Source organism: Neoarius graeffei, chromosome 14, assembly GCF_027579695.1.
Source record: "Neoarius graeffei isolate fNeoGra1 chromosome 14, fNeoGra1.pri, whole genome shotgun sequence".
In the NCBI taxonomy this organism is placed as follows: domain Eukaryota; kingdom Metazoa; phylum Chordata; class Actinopteri; order Siluriformes; family Ariidae; genus Neoarius; species Neoarius graeffei.
In genome coordinates, this window is record NC_083582.1 from 27315463 (window position 1) to 27336650 (window position 21188).

The 21188-nt window shown below is 44.6% G+C and overlaps 1 protein-coding gene across 1 annotated transcript in view; it reads right to left on the reverse strand.

The window, feature by feature from the left end:
• The window catches only part of LOC132897573 (uncharacterized), a 58647-nt gene that overhangs the window by 27641 nt on the left and 9818 nt on the right, over window positions 1-21188 (reverse strand). The window contains exons 3-8 of the mRNA XM_060938827.1: window positions 7495-7650; window positions 6334-6423; window positions 5904-6185; window positions 3700-3725; window positions 504-615; window positions 27-169 (exon numbers count right to left, since the gene is read on the reverse strand). Coding sequence (XP_060794810.1) covers window positions 27-169; window positions 504-615; window positions 3700-3725; window positions 5904-6185; window positions 6334-6423; window positions 7495-7650 — 809 coding nt within the window. The remainder of the gene's footprint in view (window positions 1-26; window positions 170-503; window positions 616-3699; window positions 3726-5903; window positions 6186-6333; window positions 6424-7494; window positions 7651-21188) is intronic.

Here is a 21188-nt window from a genome sequence, read left to right on the forward strand (position 1 = left end):
CATGTCTATTTGTGTGTGGATAGTACCATGTGGATCCTGAGACTCCACTCAGGTACATTATGCTGTCCAGGAGATCACAGTTCTTTAGTTGAACCAGTGATCCCAGTAACCCCAGCATGGCTCGCTCACCTCCCCCAGAGCCCAGCAGTGCAATGTTGGGCATTGTAGCCTATGAGGAAACATTTGTGACATGCAAGGATTCTACTGAGTTGAAACTTAGTGTACCTTATTCCTCAAATGATACACAAATGGAAAAATCATTAGTTTGTGATTTCTTGCAAAATAAGGTGGTTTAAGTGATTTGAATACAAGCAACTGAATGTGAAATCTGCATATTAAAAATGTATACATCATGCTTTTTCAGTCCTTCTCCTCTGTATGCAAGTGACGATTAAGTGAAAGGAACATTAGGCTGAGCCACAGAATGGCACCAGTATGGTTGTTTATATAATATTCATCCATGTAAAACATTTAATGACGAAAGGGAAAAATAGAGTCCATACCTGACTGCAGTTGATGCCATGTCTCTTTAAGCACTGCAGAACAGTCTCTCTCCTCCTGGAAACATGGTCCTGCTCTCCTTTATTCAGAGAATGACCAATCCTGACTTCAGTACTATGACAATAATGCAAGCACAAACAGTAAAATAAACACACACACACACACACACACACACACACACACACACACACACACACTATACAGTATACACATACTGTATACACACACACACCTCATGGAAATGAACATAAAACATGAACATAAAACAAGAGCGCTCTCAGAGCACAATTTCCCCTGCTGGTAAAATGAGACTGAATTGAACAAAATTGCAATATGTGTAGTACTGACATATAACAAAGAATCCTGTCAAGTTTCATGAAATTTCTCCAAAAATTGTAAGAGGAGTTGATTTCAGAATGTGAGTACCCTTCCCGGGACAGACAGACAGACAGACATCGCCACAACATAATCCTCCTTCGGGCCTTTTGGCCAGTGGGGGATAAAAAATTTGTCACAGTCTGGTCTGGTCCATCCATGCCTGAGTTTGTGGAACTCCCATGCCGGCTCCAGGCCGGATACGGGATAGGAATTCAGTCCTGCCTTGCTGAAGGCCAATTTCCCAGAAATGGCACTTCTACACCTGCTACCACTCCTCTCCCATCAGCCAGGGCCTTTTTAAGAACTGTTTGGAGCTACTCCTGTTGCCAGACTGTCTCCTGTAGACTTTCCTCGCCTCGCTATAGCCTTTTGATATTGTGACCTCCAGATTCCCCCTGCCTGTATTGTTCCTTGTTTTTTCTCGTCTAGTTTCCTGTCCAGTTTTTTGCCCCTGTTGTACCTGCCCATTCCTTTGGACTGTGTTTTTTGCTTCCTCTGCCTGGGTTTCCCTTGTCCCTGTTTTCTTCAGTTTTTGTGAAGATTTTTCTGTCCTGTTTTTGTCCCTGACCATGCCTGCCTGCTCTTCTGTGTTTTGACCTCTTGGTCCGTTCTTTGACCGCCGATTTTTGCCTGAGCCGTATTGTACCTCTGCCTGTACTTCATTAAAGAAGTTTCCTTTTGTACACTGCCTGTCTTGAGTCTGCTCTTGGGTCCTCACGTCACCTCTGTTCGCCATTTCTGACAAAATTGTGAGAGAAGTTGATTTCAGAAAGCAAGCACAGCTTGATGAAATTGCCAAAGTACAAGTTTGTTAATAAACAAGGGCATAATGCTGGTAAAATATGTCCAACTTAAACAAAATTTCAATATGCGTGTAACTGTCATATAACAAAGCCTTTTGCCAATTTTGCTGAAATTCTTCCACAAATTGTGAGAGTTCATTTCAGAAGAATGTATACCCTCATGAAATTGTCAAAATAGAAGTTATTTAATCAAGAGTCAAAACTCTCGTAAAATTTTCACAAACAAAATTAAATTTCAATATGTATATTACCGTCATATAACAAGGCCTTTTGCCAAGTGTTGAGAAATGCATCCAAAAATTGTGAGAGCAGTTGATGTCAGAAGGCAAGCACACCCGCATGAAATTGTGAAAGTACAACATTGTTAATCACGGGCCACAACTCTGGTAAAATGTGACCAAAGTGAACAAATTCACAATATGCATACTACCGACATATAACGATGCCTCTTGTCAAGTTTCGTGAAATTCCTCCACAAATTGTGAGAGGATTGGATTTCGGAAGGAAAACAGTCTCATGGAACTGTCAAATTATATTTTCTTTTAATCATGGGCTGTAACTCTGGTAAAATGTGACCGAATTTGATGAAATTACAATATTGGCCCTTTTCCACTACCCTTTTTCAGCTCACTTCAGCTCGCTTCAGCTCACTTCAGCCCGACACGGCTTGCGTTTCAACTACCTTAAAACAGCACGATTCAGCTCGCTTCAGCCCTGCTTAGCCCCCAAAACTCGCATGGTTTTGGAGTGGGGCTGAAGCGAGCCAAACCGAGCTGAGTGAGGCTGGGGGCGTGAGCAGACACTCCCCTGTGCACTGATTGGTGAGGAGGAGTGTCCTCACATGCCCACACACGCCCCGCGAGTACGCTGGGATCTGTAAACCCGGAAGAAGGAGAATTACAAATTACGAGAATTTCTGAAGCCTTATGTGCCTCGCCTCATCTATACGCTCTTGCCAGTATCTGTTGGCATTGTCGGTGACAACAAGCCACAGCACCAAGACCAGCAACACTAACGACTCCATGTCCTCCATGTTTATTGTTTACTATCCAGGTCGTGAGACTACCGCTTAAAAGATCACTGATGTCACTGTTTGCGCCGCTTAACGACATCACGTGACGTCCACCCACTTTCGCTAACTCCACCCAATGTGTCCACCCACTTCCAGCCAGCACGGTTCAGCGCGGTTGTAGTCGAAATGCAACTCCAACAGCCCCGCTCAGCTCGACTCATCCCAAGTCAGCACGGCACAGCTCAGCCGCGTTTGTAGTGGAAAAGCGGCAAAAGTGTACTATCGACATACACCAATGCCTTTTATCAGGTTTCATGAAATTCCTCCACAAATTGTAAGAGGATTTGATTTCAGAATGAAAACATACTCTCATTCGCCCATAGTCAGCTGGGATAGGCTCCAGCTTGGCTGCGACCCTGTAGAACAGGATAAAGTGGTTAGAGATAATGAGATGAAATGAGATGAACATACTCTCATGAAATTGTCAAAGTATAATTTTGTTAATCAAGGGCTGTAACTCTGGTAAAATATGACTGAATTGAACGAAATTACAATATGCATACTACCAACATATAACAATGCCTCTTGTCAAGTTTTGTGAAATTCCTCCAAAAATTGTGAGAGAAGTTGATTTCAGAAGGAAAACACACTCATGAAACTGTGAAGTTATAATTTTGTTAATCAGGGGCTGTAACTCTGGTAAAATATGACTGAATTTAACAAAATTACAATATGCATAGTACTGACATATAACAAAGAATCCTGTCAAGTTGCATGCAATTCCTCCAAAAATTATGAGAGGACTTGATTTCAGAAGGTGAGCACCCTTCCCGGAATGGACGGACGGATGGACATCGCCACGACATAATCCCCCTTCGGGCCTTTCGGCCAATGGGGGATAACAAAAGATAGATACAGGTAACAAAAATAATTTAAAAAAAAGGTCACCAGAATATATTCTCATTTGTGAACACGTAAAAAGAGATAGAACATTAGAGCATTTACCGTTGGATAGGTTTGCTCTGAGACATCTGTAAAGGTAGAAATATAGCCATAAATGATCAATACAAGACACACAAGTCCAAACATATAACTCTAAAGTGTCTTTAGTTGTGTATAGTCTAGCATATGGACATGTGGACACATTATAAGATACAGACATTCCTCTTTTAAATATGCTGCACAAATCTAGTCCAACTATGCAGTTCTACTCAACTGTCCATACTATGACTTATGGACAGCCTCTTTTTTAGGATGCCAGTCAAACTTAACGGGATAATTCATGGTAAAATAAAGGTTTAAAAATGAAAATATGTCACTGTTGTGCACACACAACTATAAAATATGGTAACAGTTTTATATGGCTTAGCTGATGGTCTTTCCATTGCTTACATGTAAGAAATCAACTATTCAGTAATTATCTTTAAACATTAAACAAATTAGTTATATTCACCTTTTCCTCTGGTTGCTGAAGTCCACTCACAAGGTTGTGAATGTGGTTTGGAATGCAAGGTTTTTTATAGTGTAGGGATATGGGAGGAGATCTGAAGCTAAGGGGCATGGCTAACATTATGAGCATGCACTGTAAAAAAAAGATTAGTTGACTCAACTTAACAAAGTCAAGTCATCTTGTTGCTTTGACTGAGTTAATTTGAGTCAACTTATAATGTCAATTTTATTACACTTCAAAACATGAGTTGATGCAACATGCAGTCTGTTGACTCAACTTCCTGTATCAAGTAAGTTGGACTTGAAAATATTGTTTGAGATAACTTTAAGATATGTTGGTTGAATTTATTTTTTCAAGTTCCTACAATTGTGAATCAAGTTGGCTCAACATGGAATACATGATTGATACAACTCACGATTTGTTGACTCAACAGTATGTATCAAATAATGTGGACTGGAAAACATTACTTACAAGAACTAAAAAAAGATGTTGGTTGAACTTATTTTATCAAGTTAGGGCAACATTATTATTTTTTTCTCATGCTCTATTGCCAAGTTACTTGAGTTTACAGAAATTGCTAGATTTCAAAAATTTAAGCAAACTAATATCTACAAAGAATCTACAGGAGAATTTGCCACTCAAACTTAAATATTAATACATGAAAAAATAGCTAAAAACTCAGTTCAGTAAGGACCTTTATTAAAACCCCAACAAGTCCAACTTCAATCAGCCTTGCTTCAAAATCACTGTCAATGGATGTCAAAAAAGACCTTCCTTGGGACATGTTATAAAAATAGTCTTTACACCCTCTAACCCACATTTGCTTGGGGCTGCTCATAAACTGAAATTACACTGTCCCACACATAAATAATAATATAATACATAAAAAGAAGAGCACCCTTCCTTTGGGGAAAAACAATAACTCTGAGTTCAACTGAGTCCATTCTGAGTGAACGTTCAGAGTTGCTGCAGTAAATTGCAGAAAGAGATTCGTAAAAACAAACAAAAAAATGTATCTCTGAGAAACCTGCTCAAAATGTTGAAAATGAAAACATTCAAACTACTGAAATGTCCACTCTTGACAATGGCTCTAACATCACATGGATTAGTGTTCCTCCAAACAAAGCAATAGAAATACCGTAAGTCAGAACATGAAAACAAGGTGGTGTGACCCACAGAAGCGCGATACATTTCATCTCCTCTTACTAAATAGTGTAAAAGCTTTCAGACCCTCTTAAACATCCATGCTCTTCCAACTCTTTCAGGGCTGGTCAAAAACTCAAATTACACGGTGTCCCGCTTATAAGAAAAAAAAAAAGAGCATACTTCCTTTGAGGGGGAAAAAAACCCAACAACCTAACAATCTAAATCTTGACCCAAGTGAGTGTTCAGCATTGTTGCAGTAAAATGCAAGATACAAAATTGTGTCTCTCTGATAAACTTGCTCAAATGTCAGCCAGAAAATTAACACATTCAAACATTACTGAAATCTCCACTCTGTTCGTGTTTGCTCTACAACATAAAATACAAATTAGTGTCTGCAACAGACATTTCCTCAACAGACAGCAATAGAGATCTATTCGAACATGAAAACATAAAAAACTGTTGTGACCCACAGAAGGGCTTTACATTTCTTTCCTTACTCTCCTTACTACATAGTGGACAAATGGCAAAACAATGAGAACACCAAATACCAAATGCAGAAACATCCTCCTGAGCCATCCCTCTAACTGAGCAGTTTATTCTTTAGAGAGTGGACCCTGGGAGTGCACATCTCAGACCCAATTCCCATGAACAGGCGCTGAATCACTTCAAAAGTATATTTCAAGTCTTTTGGATAGTCAAGGTTCAGTATGTACAGCAGGCCCATCAGGTTCACAAAAGCGTTGGATACATCACCCAGATGACGCATGGCAATATTTTCCTCAATGACGATGGCAACATCGTTGTAGGAAACTGGAAGGGGCTCCTTCACATCTTCAACGACCAAAAGGATTCCAATCACCATTCCCTTGATGACGTCCTCCACAGGATCTGTTGGCTTCATGCAAAAACAAACAAAAAAGGCACCTGTGCTTTAGACATGTTTTGCAATATAGTTTATCCACACAGAGGCTGCCTGAGATGATGTGTAGCCCTGCCCATTGTGAACTAGTTTTTGCATCACTGAACAACATTTTGCTGCTTACCTCAAATCTCTTCATGAGTGTAGAAGGATTTTCCTTCATGTACCATGGCAGTCCCTGCAAAGCTGCTGCTCTCTTCCTTTGGTTTGATGCCTGCAAAAACACGATACGTGAATTCAGTTGATATCAGAGCTATGATTTTTGTCAACCCTCAAATGATGGAAACTGAGCTTCCAGTTCAAGAGAGGTAACTTAAAATCTGACCTTCTCACTGGCAGGTTTTATTCAACAAACCCAGAGTTTCTCTTCATCTCCTCCATCTTAAAGAGCCATGTCATTTCTTGAACTTCCTTGAAGCGCTTCAACCGGAATAAGTGAAGAAGTTTATGCAGATGGCTGTCCAGACCCTCATAGAACTTAGTGATGTCCATTGACATGAGCCTGGTGAATTCCTTGACGATCTATGTGGAGAAGTAACATTACAGTTTTAGTTCAAGTTAAAAGTCACCTAAATTTTAACATTTCAGCACAACAACTGACTCTTTGTCAGACATGTGACGTACAGCAGAGACCTGTCTCAAAGTGCATATTTCATAATATTAACTTCAACCTCAACGATCTGTGGCCTCAAACTGGCAGACTGGCTTGTGTGGCAGGTTATTGAGTTTTATTAATGCTGTAAGTTTAACAAATCAGTATGTACTATGATTTAAGTAGCTAAATAAAAATATGGAATTCATATCAGTTCAAGCATTATTTAATATCATAATATATGTGGGAGTGGCCTACAGGAAAGATCAATTTATGTTTAATGTGTCAAATATGTCAAAATGTGTTAGTCATAACATAGAGCAACTTATTGCTTGCATCTGTTGATTAAAAAAGATGAAATATTTCCATGTGTGTATCTTCTGTATATAGTCTTCAAATTACAGGCATAAGGTGAATTGTTGAGGGTGCTTTTACTGTTATCAAGTGTAAAAATGGATCACATTTGACCCTCAACATTAATTAAGGGTTACATAAATGTGTTACTTAGACAATTTTTAATTTTACTCCCAAATATTTCACTTTAGGAGCACATGTGCTCCATGGGAGGAATGTTAGCATAGAGCTCTGCAATATACTGTACACAATACAACATTACTACTTTACTATGACTAAGAAAAAATTTACACATTTTACCTGTCTTTCAGTAAAAAGGGCAGACCATCTGACTCTCACTTCAGCCACAGGTGGCTCCTCTTCAACGATCTCCTGTCTTCTCAGTGCATATGTGGCTTTCATTGCATCATCAATGTAGGCCAGGTTTGGGGTTGTTTTTCTCATGTCCTGGACCGTCTTTTCTCCTTCTTCTTCAAGACTTCTGCTGTCTCTTCCCTGGGGGAGATCTGGAAGAAAATTTGTTTCAGACCATCTAGGTTTCTTTACTTTGTTCCTCTTTCCTCGCATGTCCCCAGCACCTCTTTTCTCAGAATTAACCTCCAGTTCTCGGCAGCCCACACCTTTCAATTTCTGTCTGCAATTGCCCATCTTGAACTTTATGCTGTGTTTCCATCCATACCATCCAGATGTGGAGCCAGGTTCTGTAAGGCAAGGGTGTTTTTCAACAAGTGCCTTGGCTACACATCCAAAATGTTCAAGAGTATGGTAGGTCATGAATGAATATATTGTTTCAGCAAGTTTGAGCAGAATCTCAGACTTCATGTCCCCTGAAATGGATAGAACTGCTCCATTTTCTCGAAAAGCTGCATTGCCCTGCCTGAGCCTCAGCTCAACATCATATGAGAAGGTGGGAACCAGAAAATGAGCTGGCCATTGCTGTGAACGCCGACCTGCAAAGCACTCTGTTTGGCTGCTAAATGGTGAGGATGTCGTTGGAGATGATGAATAAGCTGAAGAGGATGCTGCCAGAGATGATGGTACAGCAGAGCTAAAAGTGTCCAAACTTGAGTCTGAAGAGACAGGGCGGAAAACGACTTGCAATGTCACGTTCTCCTTTGGTAGATCGTCAAGACACGTGAGGTTACAGAAGTCTTTGAAATCCTCATCTTCATTTTGAAGGTCAAAATTAAGAGCGTAACTGCAGTTTGGTTTTCAAGACCAGTTTCAGGCCATCAACCGAATCTGGAACAGAGTCCAAGCGGAGCTTTCTAATGTCCTGTGCTGAAATTATCACACGCAACAGCATCTTCTTGTGACTAAGACACTCTCAGGACTTCTCTGGAGAAGGAGAAAAAAAGAATGTAAGAAAAGACAAAATGAACAATAAAGAAACATGAATAAACATGAACATTCATACACATTTTATTTGGTTGGACATACTGCATATGTTTTCCAGAGGAAGGAGAGGAACACACCATTTAAAGTAAAATAACAGCTCAACTATATCTTAATGCAAAAAAACTTTCGGTGTCACCATCAGTTTGCCTGCTTTTGTGTATGGATACAGGGGTTGATATCCATTTAGTTCGTGTAATTCCACAATCACCAGTTCCAAAGACTGTTTTTTCATCAACTCATAACTCCGCAGGTGCTCCATGTACCATGCATGATATGGTTCTATGATGAAAGACACTTTGCTGGACACAACTACAATTTTAACCAGCTTCCCAAAGTCAGGGAGGCCACTGGTGTGCCCCATGGACAGAAACATACCCTCTGAATACTTTGTGCCATAAAGGCAGGCATGGGTTGCAAGAGACACAAGACTTATGTTTCCATATTTTAGCTCTACAGCCCACCTCATGGAGTGCTCGAGTGCATCAGGTGAAACAACTGCAGTGTGTCCAACTTCCAGATCAGGTCTGAAAAGACTTGGCAAGTCTAGATGGTAAGCTAAAGTAAGCTGCTGTTTTGTTGATCGAGTGAGCAAGATGTTCCTGAAATTGTGAGAATCATGCACCACCCTTTTAAAGAAACTGTGCTTAGCTTCAAATCTAATGGTCCAGAAATCAACCAGAGGACCAAATCTCCAAATCAGTTCAGGATAATGTTCCAAGAAGTGGTGCTTGGGCAGGAGGTGGAAATCAGGAAACACCTCTTTTAATAGGCACCTGTGATCGGAGATTTTACACTCCAAGTATACCAATGTCTCTTCTGAAAAATGTCCACTAGCCAGAAGCTCCACTATTTCTTTCAAATCTAATAGAATCCCCCAAGTTTTGTCATCTTCTGGTATAATGTGACCGATCATCAACGGCAGAAGTCTCAATAGTGTCCAGTTTTCGTGGCAATTCCCACCAATAGATTTTTTCGATGCAAAAGACTTTGAAATTGGATGAGGTCTGTTGGTTTTATCTGTAAACTTGAAAGGGAAGGATCCAATGATGGAATTCAGCTCATCTATTGTAAAGTACTGTTTGGATATCAGAGACTTTATGCATAGACTTAATTCCCATAGCACTATTCCTTCAAAAAGGTCGTGCATAAAATCTGGGGGGAAGCCCTGGATTGTGTGGAAATAAGAAAGTCTATCGAGAACACAGTCACTCTTTACTCCATTCACAGAAACTAACTGCTGTCTGTTTAATTCCAGAAGGTCCTCTTTGTGCACTTCAACTGTCCAGAGTGGAAATACTCTCTCCTTTACCTCGTGAATGTCAATAGCTTGCCGACTAGGTAAACAAAACCGGCAAAATTTGTCAACATTAAAACTTTCATGAAACCAAGCAAGTGAGTGGGCCCCCAAGTTGTCTGCAGACACATACAGCACAGTACCTCTAACAGTTGTTCCCAATTTCTGAACATACAATCCTTGCTGCTCAAGTACTTCAAGGTCTTTTATCAGTGGTTCAAGAATGGCTCCATACCCATATTTCTTCACATCATTGCTATGACACAGACATGCAAGATAGATTGACTGTACAGATGATCTATATCATATAGGTAAATTTGAAATCACCCAGTAGACTGCACAGACCTTGTGCTTTTTTTTGATGTTCCAAGTGGGTTGCAAACTTCGAAGTCATCCATATACAGTCCTAGGGCAATGCTAAGATCTTCTGACGAGAGCAAAACATTGTCTTTGTAATATACGTAGACCATCTCTGTATGTTTTGTACTGAGACAAGTGTTCAACTGTTTCAATATGTCCTGTCTCCAAGACTTTATCTAACACATCATTACGATTTAACAGCTCTGTCAGGACTTTCAAAACAGGAATATAAACAAATTTCCGTCTTGAAGATGCATCTAAAACATATTCAATTGGCTCAATCACTTTAAAATTTTTATTGTAAAAACTTAATCTTTTGTATTCGGAGCCAAAAGGCCCTTCTTTCGACAAGAAACTTAGGGGGTTTACTTTTTTTTTAAACTATCTCTGTTATAGCAACAGTGACTACATTGTTTACTTCACAATTGTGCTTGATCAGTACACTTTCAATTATTTTTGGTGTGCACTCTTCTACAACTGAGCTAATTCTACATAGCTCATTTATTATTTCTTGAGTTGTTGTTTTAGACACATGCAAATTTGTTTGTACACGCAGTAAGAAGAATGCAACTTTGTGTTGAAGTAAATCATGCAGGTCTTGATCCTCTATGAAATCATCTGTTATGTCTAGATCGTCTGAATATGTCTCAAAGTCTGTACTTTCAGAGTTTGAAGTGCCTTGAATAAAAGTTTGATACAGGTTTTCTCGAAAATTGTCAACAGTACAGAGGTTATGTTTCTTACTCTTATGTGCACGAAAAGTACTGTACACACTCGACTGAAAACTACAGTCTTTAAAGGGACATTTAACAGTTTCCTTATTGTGTATGTGTATTTTCAAATGTGAAAAATACTGTGTATCACTACAAGTCTCTGAAAAATTGTACAGTTCACAATTTAACCTTGCAGTCACCTGCTTTGAACAGGCTTGACTATGATCTCTAGTTAAATGTTTTTTTGAGAGATGATTCTGTCCTGAAGGAGCACACACAGTCTGCATAGACACAAGGAAGAGGACAGTTCCTTGCCTGATGACAGTGCTTCAGTTTATAATGGACAATTAGAGTGCGTTGGTTCGACGAGGAGAAATTGCAACACTTGCAGGAGCACCTCATTGAGGGGCAGTTGGCCCAAACAGAACAGCCTACACTGAGGCTACATCCACACGACAACGGCAACGAGATGTTATTTAAAAATATATCGCGTCCAAATGGGCAACAATCAGTAAAATATCAGGTCCATATGGCAACGCAACGCTTGCTGAAAACGATGCAATACACATGCCACACCTCTAGGGGTGCTGTAAGACGGTCCCTTCGGAGACACCAGAACAATAGAAGAAGTAAGGATGCATGCACATAAACTATTATGCGCGAGACTTCATATTAGCCACAAAGTCAGGAAAATCTGTTCGTAAAATTACATTATAATGACCAAATACAATGAAAAGTATTTTTCCAGTCTCACCTGTGAAAGGTAATCCCATGTGATCTCGTTTGGACGGAAAACCTGTTGGTACAGTTAAACGCAGCTAATCTTTATTCTCCACTTTGACCTTTCCAATATGGCGGCGAGGATGACGTATGATTCTACGCGGAAGGCGGCGTCTTTAATGGTCCGGAATAAATTGAATACTACATGTTGATGGATTAATTTGTTGTTTCTCACCTGTGAAAGGTAATCCCATGTGATCTCGTTTGGACGGTAAACCTGTTGGTACAGTTAAAGGCAGCGCATGAATCTTTATTCTCCGCTTTGACCTATCCAATATGGCGGCGAGGATGACGTATGATTCTACGCGGAAGGCGGCGTCTTTAATGGTCCGGAATGAATTGAATGATACACATTGATGGATTAATTTGCTCCTCTATGCCCTTTTTGAGGAATGTACTGTAGGACTTAAACCAGCATCTGAAGAGGTGAGAGCGCTCCTTTTTTCCCCTATTTTTGCTGGCGGGATTGACTCTGCCCTAAGGGCAGAGTCTCTCTCTCTCTCTCTCTCTCTCTCTCTCTCACTTTGCACCATTACACAATAAATATTCACAGTGAAAATATTTTGTAAGCGCGTTTCATGAACCAAGTTATAGGATTTGTTGACAACTCGCATCGCAATGAGAAGATCATTGGCACTACTGGTGTTAAGAATCAGACCATTTCATAAATGAATATTTTGCTGTAGAGCTGCAGTGTTTGTACAATTGCATGTTTTTGCTTCACTATTACTGTCACTATTCTGCTTCTTGCATTACTACTGTGAACTAACACTGAACATAATAATAATAATAATAATAATAATAATAATATCCAAGCTCGTGTTTCACTCTCACTAGTGCTCTGTAAGGCTTTTTCCTGGTGATATTCGTTACACTTCTACCCGGCGTGAAGCACTCACAGTCATGTGGTTGTGACGTCATCGTAAACAAATCCGTTCTACTCATCCAGACGACTTCACAACGGCAACGTTGCCAGATCTTTCCACTCTGGAACCCGTTCTCAAAAAGATTGCGTTTTGGGCACCCAAAACGCCGGTGCCGTGTGGACGCCAGGCCTAAACGATAAGCAATTGTATCGGAGTCACTTGAATCCGTTGCCGTGTGGACAGGGCCTGAAGTGAAGTAAAGGCCTCTGCATGCTCTTGCGACAAGGCTTTCGCAGATAGCTTTTCGCAGACAGTTGTAATTTATTGTTGAGCGGGGAGTAATAGGCGTGCGCGATGTTATTCACTGCCACAACGCAAGGGGTTGCGAAGTCGCGAAATCGCTAGGAGTAGTTGGTGGGTGTGGTTAGTGGAGTGTTTGTCCTCCGGTTGTTAGGGTTTTGCTGGGATTCGAACCTGGTTTGTTGGTGTGATAATCCAGCAAACCCCCACTAGGCCACCAGGGGGATGACTCAAATGCAGAGGCGTGAGGCGGAAGTAGAAAAAGAATCAAAAGGTTTATTTAAACTATATACACTATATACAGGGCAAAACAAAAGACAAAAAAAAAAAAACAAAGAGTAAAATCCAAAAGAAAAGCAAAGTGCAAAAATACAAAAGCTAAGAAGATCAAAAAACACAGTACAAAGGAAACTGGAGATAAACATAACAGCACAAAGACTCCGTGACAAGAGGACTGAACTCAGGGGTATAAATAGACAAACTAATTAAGGACACAGGTGAAGATAATTAGGCAATTAACACAAACACAAAACACAGGAACAGTGGCGGCCTCTAGAGGCCAAAATAAACACGACATGAAAAGGAAATAACAGCGGCCTCTAGAGGCCAAAACAGTCCTAGTCCTAACAGGACCCCCCCCTCTAGGAGCGTCTCCTGACGTTCCCAGGGCGATCCGGATGGGCCGAATGGAAGTCCCGACATAGTTCTTTATCAAGGACATCCCGAGCAGGAACCCAGCAGCGCTCCTCAGGACCATAGCCCTCCCAGTCCACCAGATATTGCAACCCGCCGCGGACCCGGCGGGAGTCAAGCAGGCGATTCACAGTGAACACAGTCTGCCCCTGGAAGATGCGGGGGGGTGGGGGGTTCCTAGGGGCAGGGGCATACGTAGACGTCAGTACGGGCCGTAACAGGGAAACATGGAAAGTGGGGTTGATCCTCAGAGTCCGGGGCAACTGGAGCCGGTAGGAGACAGGGTTCACCCTGCGCACCACCTTGAAGGGGCCAATGTAGCGAGGAGCAAGCTTGCGGTTCTCCACCCGCAGTGGAAGGTCCTTAGTGGACAGCCAAACACGCTGCCCAGGGCGGAAAGCGTGTGCAGGTCTTCTATGGCGGTTGGCCTGAGTCTGGTTGGTTCTGGAGGTCTGTATGAGGGTCTTCCTGACCTTGCTCCAGGTCTTGCGACACCGTCTCACATATTGGTTGACCGAGGGCACCCCCGCGTCCTCCTCCTGGTCCGGGAACAGAGGTGGCTGGAACCCGAATTGGCACTGGAATGGCGACAGCTTGGTGGCCGATGACTGCAGGGTGTTGTGGGCGTACTCCGCCCATGGCAGCCAGGTGCTCCACGATGTCGGGTTATCCATAGCCAGGCCTCGCAGGGTGGTTTCCAGGTCCTGGTTGAGCCTCTCCGTCTGACCATTGGACTGTGGGTGAAACCCAGAGGAGAGGCTGGCAGTGGCTCCGATGACCTTGCAGAACCCGTGCCACACTCGGGAGGAGAACTGGGGCCCTCGGTCTGAGACGATGTCCTGTGGAAGACCAAAGACTCGGAAGACATGATTAAACAAAAGTTTCGCAGTTTCAAGAGCAGAGGGGAGTTTGCACAGTGGTATGAAGCGGCAGGCCTTGGAGAATCTGTCAACTAAGACCAAAATGACCGTGTTACCTTGTGACTCAGGGAGACCCGTGATAAAGTCGACTGCCACGTGGGACCAGGGACGCCGGGGAATGGTCAGAGGATGCAGGAGACCCTGGGGACGCTGTCGTGGGTTCTTGGTTCTGGTGCAAACCTCACAGGACAGGACAAATGACCTTACTTCCTTCTCCATGTTAGGCCACCAGAAGCGTCTTTTCAGGAAGTCCAGGGTCCTCCGAGCTCCCGGGTGGGCGGTGAGAGGGGAAGAGTGACCCCACTGGAGAACCTTGGCCCGGGCTTGATGTGGGACGTACAAGAGGCCTGGTGGCCCCGTCCCAGGACCGGGGTCCTGGCGTTGGGCTCGTCGGACAGCCTCCTCAATACCCCAGCGGACAGGGGCCACAATCCGGGACACAGGGATAATAGGCCCGACTTCATTCTCCCTGTTAGTGGCAGAGAACAGTCTGGACAGTGCGTCAGGTTTGGTGTTCTTGGAGCCGGGGCGGTATGAGAGGGTGAAGTCAAACCGACTGAAAAACAGGGCCCACCTAGCCTGTCGAGGGTTCAGTCTCTTGGCTTGCTGGAGGTACTCCAGGTTCTTGTGGTCAGTCCAAACCAGGAATGGATGTTGTGCTCCCTCCAGCCAGTGCCTCCACTCCTCAAGGGCCAGTTTGACCGCTAGCAGTTCTCGATCCCCCACATCGTACCGGGACTCAGCAGGACTCAGGCGGTGGGAGAAGTAAGCGCAGGGGTGCAGCTTTCCTTCCGAACGTTGAGAGAGCACCGCGCCGACACCACTGTCCGAGGCGTCCACCTCCACGATGAATGGTTGGGAGGTGTCCGGGAGAACCAGAATGGGTGCCGTGCAGAAGCGGTCCTTGAGGTCTTTGAACGCCTTTTCTGCCTGAGGAGACCAGCCATAAGATCCACCTGTCCCTTTGGTGAGGTCTGACATGGGTGCTGCCACAGAACTGAAGTTCCTGATGAACTTGCGGTAGAAGTTAGCGAATCCTAAGAACCGCTGAACCTCCTTAACGGACTTGGGAGTAGGCCAGTCCCGGACGGCCAGGGTCTTGGCAGGGTCCATTTGGAGTTGGCCTGTCCGTACAATAAATCCCAGAAAGGAGACCTCGGGAACATGAAATTCGCATTTCTGGGCCTTGGCGAACAGATTGTTCTGTAGCAGCCTCTGGAGAACCTGGCGGACATGGTGGCGGTGCTCCTGCACGGTCTTGGAAAAGATAAGGATGTCGTCGAGGTAGACAAAAACGTATAGGTTAATCATGTCCCTTAAGACGTCGTTGATTAGGGCCTGAAAAACAGCTGGTGCGTTGGTGAGTCCGAAGGGCATCACCTGGTATTCGTAGTGCCCAGACGGGGTGTTAAAGGCAGTCTTCCACTCGTCTCCCTGTCGGATACGGATGAGGTGGTATGCGTTCCGTAGGTCCAACTTGGTGAAGACGGTGGCGCCTTGGAGCAGGTCGAAAGCTGTGGACATCAGCGGAAGGGGATATCGGTTGCGCACAGTGATCTTATTCAGGCCCCTGTAATCAATACATGGTCGGAGCCCCCCATCCTTCTTGCCGACAAAGAAGAAGCCGGCTCCAGCAGGTGAAGTGGAGGGTCGAATAAACCCAGAGACCAGGGCATCTTTGAGGTATTCCTCCATGGCCTTGCGTTCTGGCTGAGAGAGTGAAAACAGTCTGCCACGAGGAGGGGTAGTCCCAGGGAGCAAGTCGATGGCACAGTCGTAGGCCCGGTGCGGAGGAAGAACGGCGGCCCTGCTCTTGCTGAATACCTCCTTGAGATCCCAGTACTCTGTGGGAACTTGAGATAACTCGGTGAGATCAGGGGGCTCGGCAGGAGACACAGGAGAGCTAGAGAGCAGACAAGAGGCATGGCATGCAGGGCCCCATTCCACAACCTGGCTTGTTACCCAGTCTATGCGAGGGTTGTGGCGAGTAAGCCAAGGAAGGCCTAGAATAACTGGGAACTCAGGTGAAGGAATCAGGTGCAGGGATATTTCTTCCTTGTGACCTTGAGACTGGAGGAAAACTGGAGAAGTAACTTGGGTGACTCTTCCATCACCTAACGCTTGGCCATCGAGGGCAGACACAGACAGTGGGACTTCAAGAGGTGCAGTCGGAATATTGATGCTTTGGGCGAAGTGAATATCCATAAAGTTCCCAGCCGCCCCTGAGTCTATCAAAGCTTGACAAGAGTGGACAGACTCACCCCAGGAGATGGAGACCGGGATGTAGATTCCTTGGCCAGGGAGTCCGGGAGAGAGGGTAGGCCCCGTCACAACCCTCCCTCGGCTGGACGGGGCGGTCCTTTTCCCAAGAGTTCGGGACATGATGCTCGGAAGTGACCAGGCTTGCCACAGTAGATGCAGCACTTGTCCCTCCTTCTGCGCTCCCTCTCAGATGCGGAGAGGCGAGTACGACCCACTTGCATGGGTTCTGGACAGTCACTGAAGGAGGTAGACGGTCTCCAGGTAGAGGTAGGGAGGCTGGGGGGGCTCAAGGCTTGGTGGCGTTCTCTCATCCTGTTGTCCAGACGAATAGCATGTGAGATGAGGGTTTCGAGGTCACTTGGGCATCCAATAGAGGCCAGACCGTCCTTGATGGGGTCAGACAGACCATGGTGGAAGGCTGACACCAGGGCAGTCTCGTTCCATCCACTTACTGCTGCGAGTGTTCGGAACGAGATGGCGTAATCTGCGACGCTTCCTCCTTGCCGGATGGACATGAGCTTTCGGGCTGCGTCGGTACTGATGTCTGCCTGATCGAAGACCCGAAGCATCTCTTCAGAAAACAGCTGGAAATCAAAGCACTCAGGTCCCTGTCTTTGCCAGATAGCAGTAGCCCAGGCTCGCGCCTTACCAGCTAATAAGGTGATCACAAAGGCAATCTTGCGGCGATCCGTAGTGTAGGTGGTAGGCTGAAGCTCAAAGGTGAGTTGACACTGGGTAAGGAACTCTCGGCACTCACTGTGCTTGCCGTCATACCTCTGTGGTGCAGGAAGGCTGGGTTCGCGAGGTGAAGAAGGCAGCATTGCAGGAGGCACTGGAGCAGGAGCTGGATCAGGAGCAGGAACTGGATCAGGAGATGCAGGCAGAGATGTCAGCTGTGCCAGGGTTTTCCCAATTTGCTGAAGCAGTTCCTCGTGGCGAGCAAGGGCCTCACGTTGGCTGGTGAGCGTACGTCCATGAGCGTCCATGGTCGCTCCGAAGCGTGTCAAAGCTGCCATAATTCCCTGAAGGTTGGCCGGGTAGACAGTTGAAGCAGCCTCTGCTGAGTCGGTCATGACGGAGTCTTTCTGTTAGGGTTTTGCTGGGATTCGAACCTGGTTTGTTGGTGTGATAATCCAGCAAACCCCCACTAGGCCACCAGGGGGATGACTCAAATGCAGAGGCGTGAGGCGGAAGTAGAAAAAGAATCAAAAGGTTTATTTAAACTATATACACTATATACAGGGCAAAACAAAAGACAAAAAAAAAAAAACAAAGAGTAAAATCCAAAAGAAAAGCAAAGTGCAAAAATACAAAAGCTAAGAAGATCAAAAAACACAGTACAAAGGAAACTGGAGATAAACATAACAGCACAAAGACTCCGTGACAAGAGGACTGAACTCAGGGGTATAAATAGACAAACTAATTAAGGACACAGGTGAAGATAATTAGGCAATTAACACAAACACAAAACACAGGAACAGTGGCGGCCTCTAGAGGCCAAAATAAACACGACATGAAAAGGAAATAACAGCGGCCTCTAGAGGCCAAAACAGTCCTAGTCCTAACACCGGTTACTTATAATGACTAGAACTGGAGTCGTATAGATGTCCGTACTTCCTCACTTCCTCGATCAACCGCTCTTCGTGCTGCTCCATCTTCGCTCGTGTTTTTAAAAATGGCGGTCGTGAAAACAAACCAAACCGGGAAAGTAGGGAAGTGGAAGTGCGTGTACAGCGGATGTAGAGTGGACCAATCAGAGCCCTCTTGTCTGCGACGCTGTCTGCGAGGCTTCTGCGGTGGTCACAATTTTTGGGAGGTGCGCGCAGAGCATCTGCGAAGGTGGGGGGGGCTATGCAGACACTGTCTGCGAGGACTGGGTTGTCAGCATAAATTGGCCTTAACCTTGTACAGAAAAAAAACAAAGAAAGAAAAAAAAGACATGTACAACCATTATCAGCAAAATTGATTTGATTGCTTACAGTATATATATATATATATATATATATATATATATATATATATATATATATATATATATATATAAAATCCTCATACGTCAATTTTTTTTCTGCTTATTTTTCCATAAATCTCCTAAAGAACTTCAGACTTGCTCAAAACTACCACAGTCCCTGATTAGGCCTCCCTGTCCCGGTCAAAACTCGTCCCTGAAAATATCCCTGATTTAAATGGGAGAGAAAAAAGTTGCGTGCAGACGAAACTCAGCAAGTTAAACCAACTATCACCGCAAGTTCAGTACCCCCCCTGCGTCCCCGATTTTCCTTTCACAAATCTCTGTTCAAAATGCACCAACAGAGTATAAAAGACATGTGAGAACAAAAGTACTAAAAAGAAAATTTACTGCAAAAATTCATGCCATAACATATAACATGCCAAAATGATGCCAGCTAGCGCTACATGCTACATGCTAGTTTCCGATAAACGAACGAACATGAAATATTCATCACAGGTGAAGCTGGCAGATCATTTGAGACGGAGAGACATTAGACGACCAATGCACGCTACCAACAGATGAACTAACTAAGCTTAAATAATTTTAAATATACTTACTTGGACGTCTCGGCTCCGAGGAACAAAGATGGCGGTCGGCTCGGATTTTCAAAGTTCAAGACTACATGTGACGTCTCATGCGTGTTGGTTGAAAGGCCCAGTTTGACCTATATTCTGAAGTGTACTGAATGGATTGTTATGAGTTTTTAATGAGTTTCCGTGCTTTTTTAAAGTTGTAGTTGTTGTAACTTATCTGACTGTGCTGTAATGGGCAATGAGTTCTCTCAGCTTGACAACAATAGTCCTTCTGACTAAAAGCCCAAATCACTTTTTACAGTGTGTATTCTTCATTTTTTGAAGGTCAGAGTTTCAGTTTTCTTTATTTTATATATAATTAACAGTAACATCCCAATATACAGTACATCACAGATGTGTTAAAAAGCCCTTAACAAGAATAGGGCTGTAGAACTTTACACGGGTGGGTGGAGCACAGAAGTATGACAGGCCAGAACTGAGTTTCCAAAAACTCTTTATTTGCACTTTTCAGTCGCAAACACACTCTCCCAGCCACACACACACACACACACACACACACACACACACACAAGTCATCTGGTTGGGGAGAGAGCTCTCTTCCTCTGCTCTCTCTGTCCTTATATCGGGCGTGGTCACTGGGAAGACACACAAACACAGGTTAATTGACATCAGGTGTAGTGATTCTGCCACTTACCTTCCCTGACTCCGCCCTCTGGTCACAGACCAACGCTTGACCATGCCCCCGCTGCCACATACCCCCACCGCCCGACTCAGGCCAGGCAGCCATCCGGCCTGGAGCCGACCCCCCCCCCTTGACGGGAGAGGAAGTCCGCCACAACCATCTGCGCCTCTGGCCTGTGGATCACATTGAAGTTAAAGGGCTGGAGTGCCAGATACCAACGGGTGATCCGCGCGTTGGCATCCTTCATGCGGTGGAGCCACTGGAGGGGTGCATGGTCCGAACAGAGGGTGAAAGGGCGTCCCAGCAGGTAGTAGCGGAGGGCAAGGACCACCCACTTGATGGATAGGCACTCCTTCTCGATTGTGCTGTCGCGCCCCTCACGCACTGACAGCTTCCTGCTGATATACAGTACAGCATGGGGTGATCCTCCCCCTCCTCCTCCTGGGACAAAACAGCCCCCAGCCCTCTGTCTGACGCGTCCGTCTGCAACATAAAGGGGAGAGAAAAGTCAGGGGAGTGTAACAGTGGCCCCCCACACAGTGCAGCCTTCACCTCAGAGAAAGCCCGCTGGCATTGCTCCGTCCACTGGACCGGATCTGGTGCCCTCTTTTTAGTGAGATCAGTCAGCGGGCTGGTGACATCCGAATAATTAGGTATAAACCTATGATAGTAGCCAGCCAGCCCCAGGAACTGTCTCACCCCCTTTTTTGTCTTGGGCCTCGGGCAGGCGGCAATCACTGCTGTCTTATTAATTTGGGGATGCACCTGCCCATTGCCCAAGTGGAAGCCCAGATACCGTACTTCCACCTGCCCAATCACACACTTCTTCGGGTTGGCCGTGAGACCCACTCACCTCAGCTACCCAAGGATGGCCCTCAGGTGCTGCACATGCCGCGGCCAGTCATTACTATAGATTATTATGTCATCCAAGTATGCGGCCGTGTAGGTGGCGTGGGGGCAGAGGACCCTGTCCATGAATGTAGCGGGTGCCCCAAACAGCCCAAAAGGAAGTGTGACAAATTGGTGTAAGCCAAACGGTGTGGAAAAGGCCGTTTTTTTCCCGGGACAATCTATCTCTCATTATGGAGAAATAGGGGAAGGACGGGGTGGTGTTTGGCTGGAGCATTTGACAATCGATTACTCTCACTTGGTCAAACGCATGCTGCAGAGTCTCGTCTCGTGACTGCTTTAATGGGAAATCCACAAGGGATTCCCCGAGAG